Raw genomic sequence first — 15,696 nt, 5'->3', positions numbered from 1 at the left:
CCTCGTGGCTAGTGGCTCTACCTGTCCTCTAACATGTCCTGCTTCCTGGGCGGTTGGCCCCGTCTCCCCTGATTCCTCCCTCCTTCTTCCCATCATTTTCAGTTTGGCTTTCCTGCCCAACTTCCTGCCCAGTTACTGGCCTGTCAGCTTTTTATTAACCAATGAGGGCAACACATATTCATGGTGTAGAAAAGGACTTCCACAGCAACCAGAGTGTTCAGAGCCCGGTCTCCTAACCACCGTGCCCATGCTGCCTTTGTTTGCTTATTGATTTGTGTGTCTGAAGCTTGTTTAGCATCACCTGTGTATAAGACGCACCCCGGGGCATTTGGAATACAGCAGGAAACATTGGCAGAAAAAGATCAGCCTCCAAGAGCTGAATTTCCAAGTGCAAGGGGAGACACCGAATAAACAGCATACTAAATAAACAACACGCTAATAAACTAATAATAAGCAACGCGTGTTAGAAGTCGAATGCTATAGGTAAGGCATCTGAGGGTGTGAAGCTGTAGCTTTGAGTGGGATGGTGAGGGCAGGCTCCCTGAAGTATTACAGAGACAAGTGAAAAGACAGCCTAGGGACTGTTCCAGCCAGATCAGAGATCGTCCACTCTTCCGCTGGGACGGCGTGAGGGTTTGGTGGCAAGGGAGGAAGCCACTCTAACTGGGCCATAGACCACCTCATCCTTTTCTACCTCTGAAAGCCCTCTTTCTGCCTCCTTATTCTTGTCTTTATTATGGACACATTTCCAAAATGCTCACGAGAAACAGCTGCCGGGTCAAAACCTAACTCAGAAGCCTCCGCCTGTCATTCCCACTTAAACTAGCACTTCATCTCCCTCGGTCCTCTGTGTCCCAAAGTCACAGGGCGTTGCCTCATGCCCATGCCCCTCTCTCTCCGTTAGAATCGTCCTTGTTGAGGGCAGTGTGATCCTGAGCCTTTGCACATCCCCTGGGTCAGAATCCATCCCTTTGAAGGGTTCCGGGTAGGGAGGCTTCTGTCCACAGAACACATGCGTGGCCCTGGTTGTACCGTAGCTGCTCAGTGCCCGTTTGGCTCTTGTGCCAGGTTGGAAGCCCCCTGGGTCCCCTTTGCGTCTTCGGACCCTGCTTGTGCTTTGAAAGGCTTCTGGAATGGCTTTCCCATTCAGCAGGCTGCTCCTATTCTGTCTTGCAGATTGAAGCGCTGGTGAAGGACATGCAGAACCCAGAGACGGGAGTCAGAATGCAGAACCAGAGGGTCTTGGTCACCAGCGTCCCTCACGCCATGACAGGTGATGTGTCTTTCTGGGCTGGGTTGTGACTCAAAACAAAACCCACAGGGAGGTTGATAAACTTGAGCACACATGCTGCCCTGGTTGGTTGTTTATTATTATTATTATTGCTTGTTTGTTTTCTTAACTTTGTCAATTTGGCTTAAGCCAGAGTTAGGCAGGAATAAGAGACTCAAGTTAGAAAACATTTCCATTAGATTTCTTGTAGGCAAATGTATAGGGCATTTTCATGTTTAGTGATTGATGTGGGCAGGCCCAGCCCATGGAAGGGGACTCCCCCCCAACCCCCCCAGGTCCTGAGTTTTATAAGAAACCTGGCTGAGAAAGCCATGAGGAGCAAGCCAATGAGCAGCATTGGCTTCTGCTCTAGTTCCTGCCTCCAGGTTCCTGCCTGGGCTTTGCTCAGTGGACTATGACCTGAGATATATAAACCAAATAGACCCTTTCCTTCCTAAGATTTTATTTATTTATTTATTTAATTTATTTTTATCACAGCAATAGAAGCCTAACTAAGACACCTGCCAAAGTACCCGTAGCCTGTGTTTATAAGTAAAAGTTTCTTTCTGTTACATGCGATCTACAGCCGCTTTGTCATTCCAGTTGCAAAGGTGAAATACATGGCTGTGCTCAGACTGCATTGGGCTTACAAAACTGAAATATTTACCATGGTTTGGCCTGGAAACCAAGGCTTTAGTCTTCGGTCACCCTTCTGATTCTTACTTAGACCCTTCTGAGCTTTCCCATGTGGATGGAGTGCCTAGTTCCTCCTCGAATGAAGGTTTAAAGATATTCCAGAGCATCACCTGGGGAGAGTGGTGTGTGTGTGTGTGTGTGTGTGTGTGTGAAGGGGATGTTGGTGTGAACATAAGAATGCATTTTGCTTGCTCTATTACCCATGATTTGTGACAGGATTTTGTAGTAGAGATGTTATGGCAAAGCCTGGTGCCTGCAGAAGCCGATTGCTTCTCTGAGCCAGGGATTTGTAAACCTGTACCCCTGACCTTACCCATGACCTGACTGTTTTTGTCTCTCCTTCTTTCCTCTCCTCTCTCTGCAGGCATATGCAAAGGGTCAACCTTAGTTACTGTTCCTCAGGTGTCATGCACCTGTTTTTTGAGACAGGGTCCCTAACTGGCCTTGACCTTGCCTGTCTGTCTCCCCAGCCTTCCCACTACCACACTCGGCTTTAAAAACAAAACAAAACGAACATCCTCCCTAAAATGGGTCTTAGGAATCAAACTCAGGTCCTCAAGCGTCCGTGTACCATGAATAATAACCCAGAGTTAGATATTGGGGTTAAAGCTGAAGATCATAGAAACAAAGCTGTCAAACTGCCAGGGAGCTCTAACCTCTACCAAGACTGAGGAGATCCTGCCTTCAACATGGCTGGAGACTAATTGCCAGCTCTGACAGCCTGCTCCTGTCTTCTGTACCTCTCTAGTGCTGGGATTAAAGGCATCAGCTCAGTTTCTCTTTTAGACTGATTAACTCTCACGTAGTGGTAGTGGCCTTAAACTCGGAAGAGGTCCATCTGCCTCTGTCTCCTGAGTGCTGGGATTAAAGATGTACACCACCACCACTCAGCCTCTATGACTAACTTGTGTGGCTGGCTTTTCATTCTGATCTCCAGGCAAGCTCGATCAGATCACAAACAATATAGCACTGCACTTGTGTGTGAAGCACTTCAACAACTGAGGGGTCCCCAGCACCTTAAGTGTGCATTCTTCATATAAGGTGCCCTCGTGTTGGAGAGAAGGGCGGTCTCCTGCCGTTACCCTTCTGATCGCTTTGGATGTGCCCCTGCTTAAAAACAAGATAAACAAGCAAACAAACCACCCACTAGGGTGATCATAAGTACCTAGCTATCTTACAGGCACTGACATCCATGGGGACGGGTAGAGCACTGGTGGGCGATCTTACCACTCATCAGGCATCTGCCGCATTCGTGCCTGAACCTGAGATGTTTCTCTCAGGCAGGGATCGCCATTCACGTGCTACAGTGGTGTTACAGTGAGCAACCCCGGATGGGAGCAATGCCTTGTCAAGGGTTCCTCCAGCTTAAGTAACGGGAGACCCACTCTGACTTGTTGGGACAAAATAGGAATTGATTGGAGTGCTTCAGAGCAATTCAGGGACACATGTGAGAGTGGGACTCGGAGTGGCCCTGGGCATCCAAAGGGTGGAGGCCTGGGGTAGGATTTGAGGTGGGGGTATCTCTGTTCTTCTCATGGTTGTAAGAGACAGCCGTCCCTGAAGGCATCCCGGTAGCCTTCATTTCTGCCTTGAATCTGCTAATTCTGGGCTAGAGGACCCTTCAGTGGGAGGGTCCTGTCTTGCCCTTTGCTAACCCCAGTGCCTGGAGTGGCTGTGTGGGTAAGGGTGCCTAACAAAAGCCCACTGACTATGTGAACTGGTTCTGAGTTAGCTGTACAAGGAGCCCTAGACAGGAGTGGGACACCTGGGACTTAATCCCCCAAGTGCCCTTCTCCAAGTCCTCTCATTTTCTCACTTTAAAGTGGCAGCAGAAAGCCCTGTCTGAGAGGAAGGTGACAGGGATAAAAGGGGCCGTGGTGCTCAAGGGCCCAGCATGTGGTGGCTGATTCACAGCTTGTGCAAGTTGGCAGTTTCTTCCCCTGTGTCTGCCAACACCTGGGATAAAGTTGGGGTGGGTATGACAACCCCTGTCTTCTAGATGGAGTTATAGATATAGAAAAAAGTCCAAGAGGGCTGTAGCTGTGGCTCGGTGGTACAGCTCTTGCCTCACAGGTGAGAGGTCCTAGGTTCAATCCCCAGTATTGAAACAAGGGAGAGGTTAAGAACTAGTCCCCACAGCACGGAGACCATTCATGAGTGGCCTTGAATTTGAGTCTGGCTTTGAGACTTACACTCTATCTTATCCTATGTCATTGCGTGTGTGCTTTCCTCCCTTAAACATGGGTTACATGTGGTTCCTGAATTTGGGAGAGGCTACCCACCTGCCTTGTCTTCACCTGAGTTCCACCTTCTGTAGAAACAGATCATAAGGGAGGAGCCCCCATCCAGCCAAGGTAGAGCCAATGACGGCAAATGTACATTCAGCATCTTCGGCGGCAGGGACCAGAGCTTCCTGGAACGGTCAGCTGTGGAGCTTGAACAGCCAGCCTGCCATACTGCCAGCACAGTCCCTGTGGTGCAGATGCTAGTGGCACCATAAATTCATTTGGTCTATTTCAGGAAGCAGTTAAGTGGATGAGGAAGCCTTGGGCTCCTCAGTGGAGAGTGCTAATCAGTCTGATGTCTGCCTGGGGCCGTCTTGCAAGCTGCATGCCTTTAAAGAGAGGCATGGAGTGGAATGTCAGTTGACATACACAGGCCTAGGATTTTAAGCAGGATTTTAGATGAAGCATTTTGCTTTGGAACAGCCAACTGGGGGTGAGTCAAAGCTAAGAGTCACAGGAGGTGAAGATGCTAGAAGCCGCATTGGTGGTGTGTGGGTACTAACAGAGACAATGGTTGGTTATCCATCTCAGCCTACACAACACATAAGAAAGAGGTACAGGTTGTTCTTACTTAACCACGACTGTGTCAGATCATTAAGTCCAGGGAGTACAAGTAGCTGATAATGGACCTCTTTGGAAGGCTACAAAAGGAATGTCCTATCCCTACCTCCAAAGAGGGAAGTGTCTTGGGCTCTGACCTTTGGCATGCTTTGTGGGCCAGTTCCCATGCAGGTAGGGACCAGACTCTGCTTTTGGTTATCAGGTTGAGGATGTAGAGAAAGTGGCCAGTGGCATTTACCAGGTAGTGTCTGAGTTGGGAGGTTTGGTGCTGGGCACCTTGTTTTCCTTTGGAGTTGTCACCGTCCTCTTCTACAAGAAGCATCTGGCTACGAGGCTAGAGGCTCCGGGCTGAGAAATGAGCTCAGAACTCCCACAGTAGCCCTGGACTACCCTGGACTTATTTTGTCTCTATCCTTAGATAAACCTAAATGCTCTGGGATGCGTAGCTGGGTGCATTGTCTCTCTTGACTCATCTCTGCCTGCCTCTCCTGCCTTTTGTTTCACAATCTTAGCTCTGTGCAGTGCCCCTCCAGAAGCTAAGATTTGCAGGGCCTGAGGCAAGAGTACAAAGGGAGCCCACATTCTAGTTCCCAAAGTTTTGTATCAACCTCCAAAACATTACTAAAATAGGTTCCCTCCTCCACTGTGATAAAAGTGCCTTCGCACCAAACTCAAGGTTTGAATTTGGAATTCTCTGGCTCCTGACTTGAATGTAGGGGAACCATCCCTGCCTTCAACCCTTGTCCAATTCCCAGACTTTGTTTTGGTTCACTCTTGTGGGTCCAAACTCCATTCAGAACCCTCGCTGGCCTTGGACCTATTTTGTTTGTTTGTTTTTCTTTCCCTATTTGGACTTAGTCTGTTTCCTGTTTAATTGATGAGTGGTGATCTTTAAATGACTCCGTAGTAAAAAGATAAAGACAGCAAGCAAGGTAAAGACTGAGTGTGGAGATGGAAACGAGAGTTGTGAGTTCAAGACGCCATCGAGTATACAGAGTGATTTAGCGCTCAGCCTGGGCAACTCAGTAAGACTCTGCCTCAAAACAAACACGAACCTACAAATGAACAAAGGGCAGTGTGTGGTGGAGATTAAGCCGCAGATCTGGTGGGGTCAGGTTGCAGTGGATCTGAACTGTTCTGAGTGAATGGGTGAGTGAATGGGAGGGGTCTCTCAGGGACAGGGTCACCACCAAGCATGAAGGACACACAAGGTGGAGGAGAGCATGGTGATCCTGCGCTATGTGAAGAGGGTTTGACATTGATGAACTAACTACGCCTCTGTTTTGCAGGAGGTGATGTTCTACAATGGATTATCCAGCGGCTTTGGATCTCTAACCTGGGTGAGACCTTGGCCTGTGCAGTTACAGATTGCTCATGTATGCAGCACTACAGGGGAACAGAGGAAACTCTTTGGGGGTCCAGTACCTAGCTCCAAAATAAAGACATGGAGACTTTTTCTTACTTATGAATGCTGGCCCTTAGCTTGGGTTGTTTCTAGCCAGCTTCTCTAACTTAAATCATCCTGTTTCCTTTTAACTACATTTTGCCTCTGGGCTTTATTTTGTATATCTTTCTTTCCTTCTTACTCTGTGACTGTCTGTGTAGCTGGGTGGCTGCCCCTGGCATCCTTCTCTCCTCCTTTTCTCCATCCTCCTCCTTCTCTCTTCCTCAAGCCCAGATTTCTCCTGATATTTATTTCCACCTGGCAGCCCACCTATGCTTCTCTCCTGCTTAGCTATTGGCCGTTCAGCTCTTCATTAGACCAATCAGGTGTTTTAGACAGGCAAGGTAACACAGCTTTACAGAGTTAAAAAACATAACATAGAAGAGTGCAACATGTCTTGCATCATCAAACAAAGATTCCATAGTGTAAACAGATGTAACACATCCTAAACTAGTATTCCACAACAAAGGAGGCTTTACAGAGGTCACTAAGAAATGTATGCCTCAACTGGTGAGACAGGACCTTCATGAATGAAACAACCAGAGTCAAAAGCAAAGGTGAGGGCTGGGGAGATGGCTCAGTGGGTAAAGTGCTTGCTGTACAAGCGTGAAGACCTGAATTCAAACTCTTAGCACTCATGCAAAAAGCAGCACAACTCTGTAAACCCAGCCCTGGGGGTTGGAGGTGAGGCAGTTCAGATTTTGTGGGCTCACTGGCCAGCTCCAGTGATGAGCTCCAGGTTCCATGAGAAACCCTGTCTGAAAACAATGAGGTGGGGAGTAATAGAGAAAAGAGACCTGACATGGCTTACACACATGTACTACATACATATATACACACATAAAAAAGTCAAACAAGTCCTCAAAGAAGAACCTCCATCCCAGTGCTTGGGCCCTGGGCTGTAAGGATAGGGTACTCTCCTGGAGTTTTGGGGATGGGCTGAGCCATGAAATTCTGATTCTGGCCCGCTCTTAACTTTTATCTGGAAACTCCTTCTCCTCAGAGGCACAGAACTTGGGCAACTTTATTGTCAAGTATGGCTACATCTATCCTTTGCAAGACCCCAAGAATCTTATCCTCAAGCCTGACAGCAGTCTCTACCGGTTTCAGGTGAGCTTTGACCTTAAGTGGTAATGTGGGGTAGACCTTGGAAAGGTCTAGCAGTTGGCCTTATATCCTCACATATCAGGGATGTAGAAATGGTACAGAGGGCTAAGGTAGGGTGTTATAAGTAGTTTTTCCCTCTGGTCTGGTCCCACCGCAGCGCCAGCCACAAATAACACACTGAGATGCTGTATTAGATATAATGCTGTTGGCCAGTTACTAGTTTCTTATTGGCTAGCTCTGTCTTAAATATTAACCCATTTCTATTAATCTAAGTGTTTCCATGTGGTCTCATCTTATCAGAGAGAGGGGCTGGCGTTCTTCTCTCTCCATCTTCCATCTTGGATCACCTCCCTACTGCTTCCTCTCTCCTCCTTGTCTCCTAGTCCCGCCTATTTTGCTTTTCTATTGGCCAACAGTGCTTTATTCATTAACCAAAAAGAGAAACATATTTACAGAATGACAACTCCCATCAGTAGTGTTATCTTTCTCATCCCAGGCCTGAGGGTCCTTGAGGTCCTAGCCCAGTGGGTAACCATGGTTTTCCTGCTTTCTTTTGTAGACACCATATTTCTGGCCCACTCAGCAATGGCCAGCTGAAGACACAGACTATGGTAAATACTTCACTTACTCATATACATCTGTCCTTGCCTAACATACTGCTTATTTGAATGCTGCATTTGGGTGACATTTGTCTAGCTGTCATCATGACCTTTATGTCAGCTCACATCTGTATTGCAAGTACCGCTGGAGGCTGGGATGGGGGTTGGAGGAAGGAACCTAGTTGGCTGAGCATCTTTTCTGGCTACCTACGGAGTTTTAGAACATGACAATGATGGAAAATGCCATTGCTTTCTTTTTCAGCCATCTATTTAGCTAAGCGAAATATCAAGAAGAAAGGAATTTTAGAAGAATATGAAAAGGTACAATGACATATCCAAGTAGAGTTTTATAATGGAGAAGGATTACTACATTACTACATCCATCTGTCATTTGTTATTTACCCATATGTTCTTCATCTATTCTCCATCCTTCCATCAGCCATCCATCTACATGCATTTATCCACCCACACCCATCTATCCAGCATTGTCCATCCATCTCTCCATCCATCCATCATCCACCTATCTACTCTTTTATATCTATCTACCCATCATCTAATCCATCTATCTGTCATCTGTACATCCACATCCCTTCATCATCCATCCATCTATTCATCATCAATAATCTATCCATTATCCATCTATCTACATATCCATTGATTTGCAGCTTACTGAAACATTCCTTCCCATGTGTAGCTTCTATTTTCTCCTTGCCTTGGTGGTTACTGGGGATGCTGTTCCTTTTGTTGTATATATATGTATATATGTATATAACTTAACCCAGGGTTAACATATTTGAACTTAAATTTGTAGTGTAAAAACAATAGGAAAGACTTTTATTTTTGGCTGAGTAAGTCAGATTTCTCAAAGCACATGCTTGAAACTTCAGAAGGTAAGATAGTTTCATTCTAGTGCTGTGAGAAATATCATGACAAAACAACAACAAGACCAGTTCTGGGAAAAAAGGGTTTATTTCAGCGTATACTTCCAGGTTACAGTCCAATACTTAGGGAAGTCAAGGCAGAAGCTGAAGTAGAAATCATGGAGGAATAATGCTGTCTATTATCTTTCTCACTGACATGCTCAGCTAGTTTTCTTATATAGTTCAGGACCACCTGCCTAGGAATAGTACTGCCCGAAGTGAACTGGGATTCATGTGTCAATTAACAGTCCCACAATATGATGTTCCACAGCTATGCACCACAGCCCATCCGATCAAGGCGATTCTTCAGTTGAAATTCCCTCTAGGTTGTGGAAAGTTGACCATAAAAGCTAACCCAGTACATAAGGCTGACATGAGTATCTGGCAGAGGGTAGTAATCTTCATGGGTTTTAATTCTTTAAAAACTTGCCAATACCCATCCACACCCATCCATCACATCAAGTCAGGGTTAATCTTTGTGAATTCTCTATTTGCATATATTAGTAGCACAAAACATTGGATTTCACTGTGATATTTCAATCACAATTTTTAGGCCTTCTTCCTTACTGCTTTCTCTCTCCTTTCTCCATTCCACCTCCCCCCCCCACTCTCTTTCTAGTAGGAAAATGTTCTGAGAAGTACTCTCAGCTCTTTTAAAAGCTTTTTTTGTTGTTACTGTTTTAAGACAGGGTCCCACTGGGTTACTTGGGCTGGCCTTGAACTTATGATCCTCTCATTTTCTAGATTCTTGAACTCTGTTCTTGAATGTAGTTTCCACTCTTACCAGGCATCTCACAGATTTGAAATAAATTCTATCTATCTATCTATCTATCTATCTATCTATCTATCTATCTATCTATCTACCTACCTTTCTATCTATCTATCTATCTATCTATCTATCTATCTATCTATCTATCTATCTACCTACCTACCTTTCTATCTATCTATCTATCTATCTATCTATCTATCTATCTATCTATCTACCTATCTATCTATCTAGAGACAGGGTATCGGTGTCCTGGAACCAGGCTGACCTTGAACTCAGAGATCACATGCCTCTGCCTCCTAAGTGCTGGGATTTAATGCATACGGCACCACCTGGCTTTGTTTGTTTGCCGGCTTTTAATTTGGGGGGTATATTTATTCTGAACAAAGCGAATGAAACCAAGGAGAGTGAAGCTGTGGGAGACACTGGGCTGTGGGGAGCCAGGGTGTCCTTTGCTGACTTGATGCATTGTGCCTGCTGTTTGTGGCCTCTCCTGTGGGGCCGACTCTCCTCATTCTGTCTTTCTTTTCTAGGAAAACTATGATTTCCTCAACAAAAAAATTAACTACAAGTGGGATTTTGTCATCATGCAGGCCAAAGAGCAGTACCGGTGAGTGAAAACGTGAAAAGAGCCACAGGCTCTGCCTACTGGCTGTCCCTTCTCTCCTTCCTCGTCCTTTTTGTTTTTACTTAACTTAAATTTGGAGGGTATGTGAGTGTGTGAGTGTGGTGTGCATATGTGGTGTGTGTGTATGTATGGTGTGTGTGTGTATGGTACGTGAGTGTGTGTGTGTGGTGTGTGTGTATGTGTGGTGTGTAGGGTATATCTGTATGGTGTGTGTATGGTGTATATGTGTGTGGTGTGTATGTGTGTGTGTGTGTGGTGTGTATGGTATGTGAATGTGTGGTGCATGTATATGTGTGTGTGTGTGGTGTGTTTGTGTATGTGTGTGTATATGGTATGTGTGTATGGTATGTGAGTGTGTGTGGTGTGTGTATGTAAGTGTGTGTGGTGTGTATGTGTATGTATGTGTGGTGTATGGTATATATGCGTGTATGTATGTGGTGTGCATGTGTGTGTGCATGGTACGTGAGTGTGTGTGTGTGGTGTGTGTGTATGTGTGGTGTGTGGTGTGTGTATGGTGTATATGTGTGTATGTATGTGGTGTGCATGTGTGTATGTGTGTGTGTGGTGTATATGTGTGTATGTATGTGGTGTGCATGTGTGTGTATGTGGTGTGTATGTGTGTGTGTGGTGTGTATGGTATGTGAATGTGTTGTGCATGTATATGTGTGTATGTGGTGTGTTTGTGTATGTGTGTGTATATGGTGTGTGTGTATGGTATGTGAGTGTGTGTGGTATGTGTGTGTGTGTGTATATGGTGTGTGTGGTATGTGTGTGTGAGTATGTATGTATATGTGGTGTGTATGGTGTGTGTGTATGGTACATGAGTGTGTGTGGTGTGTGTATGTGTGCTGTGTGTATTGTGCGTGTGCACGAGCATATGCATGCACACTCAGGTTAGAAGATAACCTTGCTGATGCCTCCACTGCCAGCCCCCATATTACTTGAAGGTGACCCTCTCACTGGCTTGGGACTCTCCAGTTGCAAGTGATCCAGGCTGGTGGGCTGGAGAACTCTGGGGATCTGTCCATCTCTCCTTCTCCAGGATTGGAATTACAAGGACAGGAAACCATGCTTAGATTTGAAAAAAATAAAAACAAAAACAAAACAAAACAAAAAAACTATTTATCTATTTATGTGGGTCCTGCAGGGTCAGACTCAGGTTCTCATGCTTGGGAGGTGAACTCTTTACCAGCTGATGCATCATCCGATTCCACTGTTTCCTTCCATTAAAACCAGCCCATAATGAGCATGCATGTGGTAAAATCCAGGTTAGGGCTAGGGAACCAAGGACACAAGCCAAGCATGTCAGGCAGACTGATACAGGACACATTGCTGTGAGATGAGGGTCATGTGGCAGGGGTTTGGAGAGGGAGCTGTGGAAATAGACACAACCCCTTAGCTATGAAGGATGCTGATGGTGGGTGGAGGGGAGGAAGACGAGGAGGAGAGGGAGGCTGTTCTAAACAGGCAGAAGACAGAGAGTGCCCTGCGCTGTACTTTCTCTGGCTGGAGCAGGATGTGAAGTGTAGAATGGGTGATGCCTTCTCCCCCTGAACAACTCACAGGCCCAGCAGGGTTCATTTCTTACATTTGTGCCTACTGAAGGTCATCTGCCGCTTTGCCATGCCTTCTCTTACTTCAGGTAAATGTGGGAATTGACGTGAGACCACAGTACACAGGCATGGAGGGTTTGTTTGGGCCCACAATTTGGGGTCTATGGCGGCAGGGGAGGCGTGGCGGCGGGAGCACAAGGCGGCAGGTCATGTTACACCCCCCCCCCCCCCCCCCCCCCGCTCAGGAAGCAGAGAGGTGAATGCAGGTGCTTAGCTTGCTTTACCTTTTTATTCCGTCTAGCCCATGTGATGGTGCAGCCCACACTCAAGCCGGCTCTTCCCACCTCAGCTGAACTTTTTCTAGGAACGCCCTCATGGTCATGTCCCGATATGTGCCTCCAAGGTGATTCTGATCCAGTCACATTGACAACAAAGATTAACCATCATGCCCCCATGGGCACTGGCGAGAGATCTCTCTTACTGCTCTTTCGGCCACTAACGTGTTCCTGCCTGGCACGTGCGACAAAATCAACACAGACGGAACTCTCTAACACGTCACTGATGTTTGCCCACAGGGCTTCACTCGGTGTTCACAGGTGTCGTCTTATTTTAAATTGGTGTGGCCGAAATGGATCACTTATAGCTTATCATCTCTCTTTATCTCTTTAAGTTGGGAAACTGAGGCTTGGTTAAATTTACTTGATCAAGGTCACCAGGTTGGCTAGAATGATCAAATTCTATCCAGGGTACCAATTTTTTGCGTCCCTAATGGGTTCCTAATGGGTTCCAGCCCCAAGCTGGCCTCAGGAACTCAGAGACGGAGCTGTGTCTATCTCGCCAGTCCTCCACGCCCCTCTCTACTTCTTCACTCTGAGTGGGACAATCACAGCCACCCACACACCCTGACATAAGCCTTGCAGGTGGCTGCTGTGTCTCAGAGCTGATCTCAGTGGCTCCCAATTCCTCTTCCACCAGCTCTAGACTTCACTTCTGTGGGATAGGGAATTCCTAAAAGACTCCTTTCTTCTGAGACACTGGCTTCCCCACTCCTTGACTCAAAGGCTGCCTCTGGCTTCAGAGTTCGGATCCTACCACAAGGCTACGTGGGCCATGTGGGTTGGCTCACGGGGTGGTTTTTGTTATGCTGAGCCCCTCCCTCTGTCTTCCTCCTCCTCTTTTCCTCCTCTTACAGCAGCGAAGCAGCTCTTTCTTTTATGGTCCAGCCTCAGAAATTTCACAAGCTATGCCTGACACGCTATTGGTGAGACCCAATACAAAACCCCACCTGGTTCTAAGGGGAGGGGAATAGACCTTTCCATCAGTGGAAATGGCATGGAGACATACTTCAGAGCCACCACAGAGAGCATCCTTTGCTTTATAGTTTCTGTAATGTGTTCTCATAGTACAAACGCCATAGACAAGTCTTTATTTCTTGGAGTGTTTATGTAATGCTTAGACTAAAAGCTACTCAAAAGCGGGGGCTATGTTTTGACTCCCAGTGATTGGAATATAGTGGGAGATCAATAAATCCATGAATGAATAAGAGGTTAAACAAATGCTGTTGTGAAGAAAAGTCATATGATCCCCCAGACGAATTCCTCATTTACTGGCTATTTTGAATTGCATCTGTCACGGCTCTCTTGCAATCGTGTGTATCACATAAATGCTGATGAGCAAAGCCAGAAAGGCCCATGGGATTGTTAGAGACTGGCCCTATTTACAAGACTGACTGGCATTATAGAAACCATGCCAGCCTCAGGCTGCTTGTGGTTCATCCTCCTGAGGACTCAGGCTGGTTACCCTGATGGAAAATCCATTAGGTTGCTAAGGAAGAAATGGGGGCAACAGTGTTCAGACTTAATTTCCAGAGGAGGTTGGTAAAGCACCCTGCTGGAATTGCGCTGCTCACCCATCTGGCTCTCTGGATGTTATTATGTTATTCACAGAACATTAATGGGGAAATAAATCCACCGACTCTGTCGTGAGGAGGGTGTGTGCGTCACCTCATGTTGCCCGTTGCCTGGAAAAGCAGACGTTAATAAATGTGAGCACGGTTAGCCCTGGAAGTGAGACTGAATGGTACCCTTGGCGTGATAATGAGGGCTTCCTCCCTTCTGGAGGAGGAGGCCCCGCATTATTTCCTCCTGCGGGGGCGAAGAGGAGACGGTTAGACAAAACAGGGTAACCTTTAAGTCCTTAGTAGGGCTGAGAGAAAGCTGACTTGTCACCAACTCACTGGAATGACAGCGAGGGACAAACCGGTAGGGAGAAAATAGGACTTCCTGAGACTGCCATTGGCTTGCCGCAGCTCTGGCGTGGACTGACACCCGTCCTTCCTGATGTTGTTTGTCAAAGCAAGGAAATTAGTCTGAAGCCGGGGAAGTCAAATATTGGCCCCCACAGTCATTGTCTCTGCTCATTCCAGTCACGAAGTTGGTAACACTGAGCAGATTCTGGAGCTGGTCATGGCGACACCATCTAAGTCAGTGCAGCCCAAGGAGAAGGTGAACAAACCCTCGACTCCCAGAGAGAGTGTAGCCCCAGCAGAGCCTTCAGCAGTTGAGTTTTCAGTCCTTAACAGTGTAAGGACCCCACCAAGACAAGGGACCTCACCGAGTTATGAGGTTGGAAGTTCCCTGGGAGAGCTAACTGGGATCAAATGAACCAGTGCATGTTGGAGTGGTACCTGGAGTGTGAGCATGATGTTAGCAGCGCTTGCTGTCTCTGTTATCATTATGACTATTGAGAATTGTTTGAGCAGATGGGGAAATTGGTCCGGGGCATCAAGAACGGAGGCTACCTTAGACCAAAAGACTCGAAGCACTCTTGGCTTTGAACATAACTTTCTTTCTTCTTTCCTTCCTTCCTTCCTTCCTCTCTTTCTTTCCTCATTCCTCCCTCCCTTCCTTCCTTCCTTCCTTTCTTTTTTTTCAGGACTGGAAAGGAAAGGAACAAAGCCGACAGGTATGCGCTGGATTGCCAGGAGAAGGCGTATTGGCTGGTGCACCGAAGCCCAGTGAGTCCCTTCTGAGCTTCTCCACTTTCCGGTACCACAGCAGCCTCTGGCTCCCCACCCACTAGGGTTAGACTTATTAGCCAGAGGACCTGCTCAGCGTAGGCTACCTGGATGAGGAGGACTTGTGTCGTGTCTTGGTGGGGTGCTTGCGGTTTGTCTGTCAGTGTTAAGTGTTGCTCTTGTCTGAGCAACGGGAATCAACTCCATCACTCACCGGGGCTTCGATGTCTTTGATGTCATCTCTCCCTTGGGAAAGGAATATGAGAAGAAACTTTGGGAGTACAGGTCCTTAGCGAGAAAAATAAAACACTGAGAGAACAGAGAGTCTGTGGAGCTAGAGCTGCCCTAGCTGGCTCCAGCTCTGTCTTTCCTCCTCTGGTCCGGGTCAGCAGCTGGAATGGGAGGAAGATGTGAGGATTGAGCAGGCTTTCAAGCTTCTCATTGTTTGGGGCACATTGTTTCTTTGGCGTGGGGACTTCTTTTTGTTTTCTTTGTACGAATGTTTTGCCTCCGTGTATGACACCATGCATGCCTGGTGCCCCCAGAGGTCAGAAGAGGGTGCTGGACCCTCAGGTATTGGAGTTACAGATGTTTCTGAGCCACCTGTGGTGCTGGGAATGGCAGCCAAGTGTTCTGAACCACTGGGCCGTCTCTCTAACCCTACCTCGGGGCTTCTAATGGCTCCAAGAGATCAGCTGTCCATAATGGATGTAACCTGTTTCATTCCCCAGCATCCCTCATGCTCCATACACTGCTGCCTCAGTTTCCTCCTGTGTCAAGGCCCTCAGGGTTACAGGGAGTGGGAGAGGTGACAGCTTCAGGAAAGGGAAGCATCCAGAACAAACCTTCTT

At 47.0% G+C, this 15,696-nt stretch overlaps 1 protein-coding gene across 1 annotated transcript in view; it reads left to right on the top strand.

Annotated features, from left to right (window-relative positions):
- The window catches only part of Rgs9 (regulator of G protein signaling 9), a 65,803-nt gene that overhangs the window by 13,320 nt on the left and 36,787 nt on the right, over positions 1 to 15,696 (top strand). The window contains exons 2-8 of the mRNA XM_051179592.1: positions 1,177 to 1,273; positions 6,102 to 6,152; positions 7,260 to 7,366; positions 7,923 to 7,974; positions 8,225 to 8,283; positions 10,182 to 10,258; positions 14,764 to 14,845. Of these exons, the coding sequence (XP_051035549.1) occupies positions 1,177 to 1,273; positions 6,102 to 6,152; positions 7,260 to 7,366; positions 7,923 to 7,974; positions 8,225 to 8,283; positions 10,182 to 10,258; positions 14,764 to 14,845 (525 nt within the window). The remainder of the gene's footprint in view (positions 1 to 1,176; positions 1,274 to 6,101; positions 6,153 to 7,259; positions 7,367 to 7,922; positions 7,975 to 8,224; positions 8,284 to 10,181; positions 10,259 to 14,763; positions 14,846 to 15,696) is intronic.

The sequence above is a fragment of the Phodopus roborovskii genome, unplaced genomic scaffold (genome assembly GCF_943737965.1).
Source record: "Phodopus roborovskii unplaced genomic scaffold, PHOROB, whole genome shotgun sequence".
Classification (NCBI taxonomy): domain Eukaryota; kingdom Metazoa; phylum Chordata; class Mammalia; order Rodentia; family Cricetidae; genus Phodopus; species Phodopus roborovskii.
Note: the sequence above shows the minus strand (reverse complement) of the source record. Positions and strands in the feature narration are given on the sequence as shown.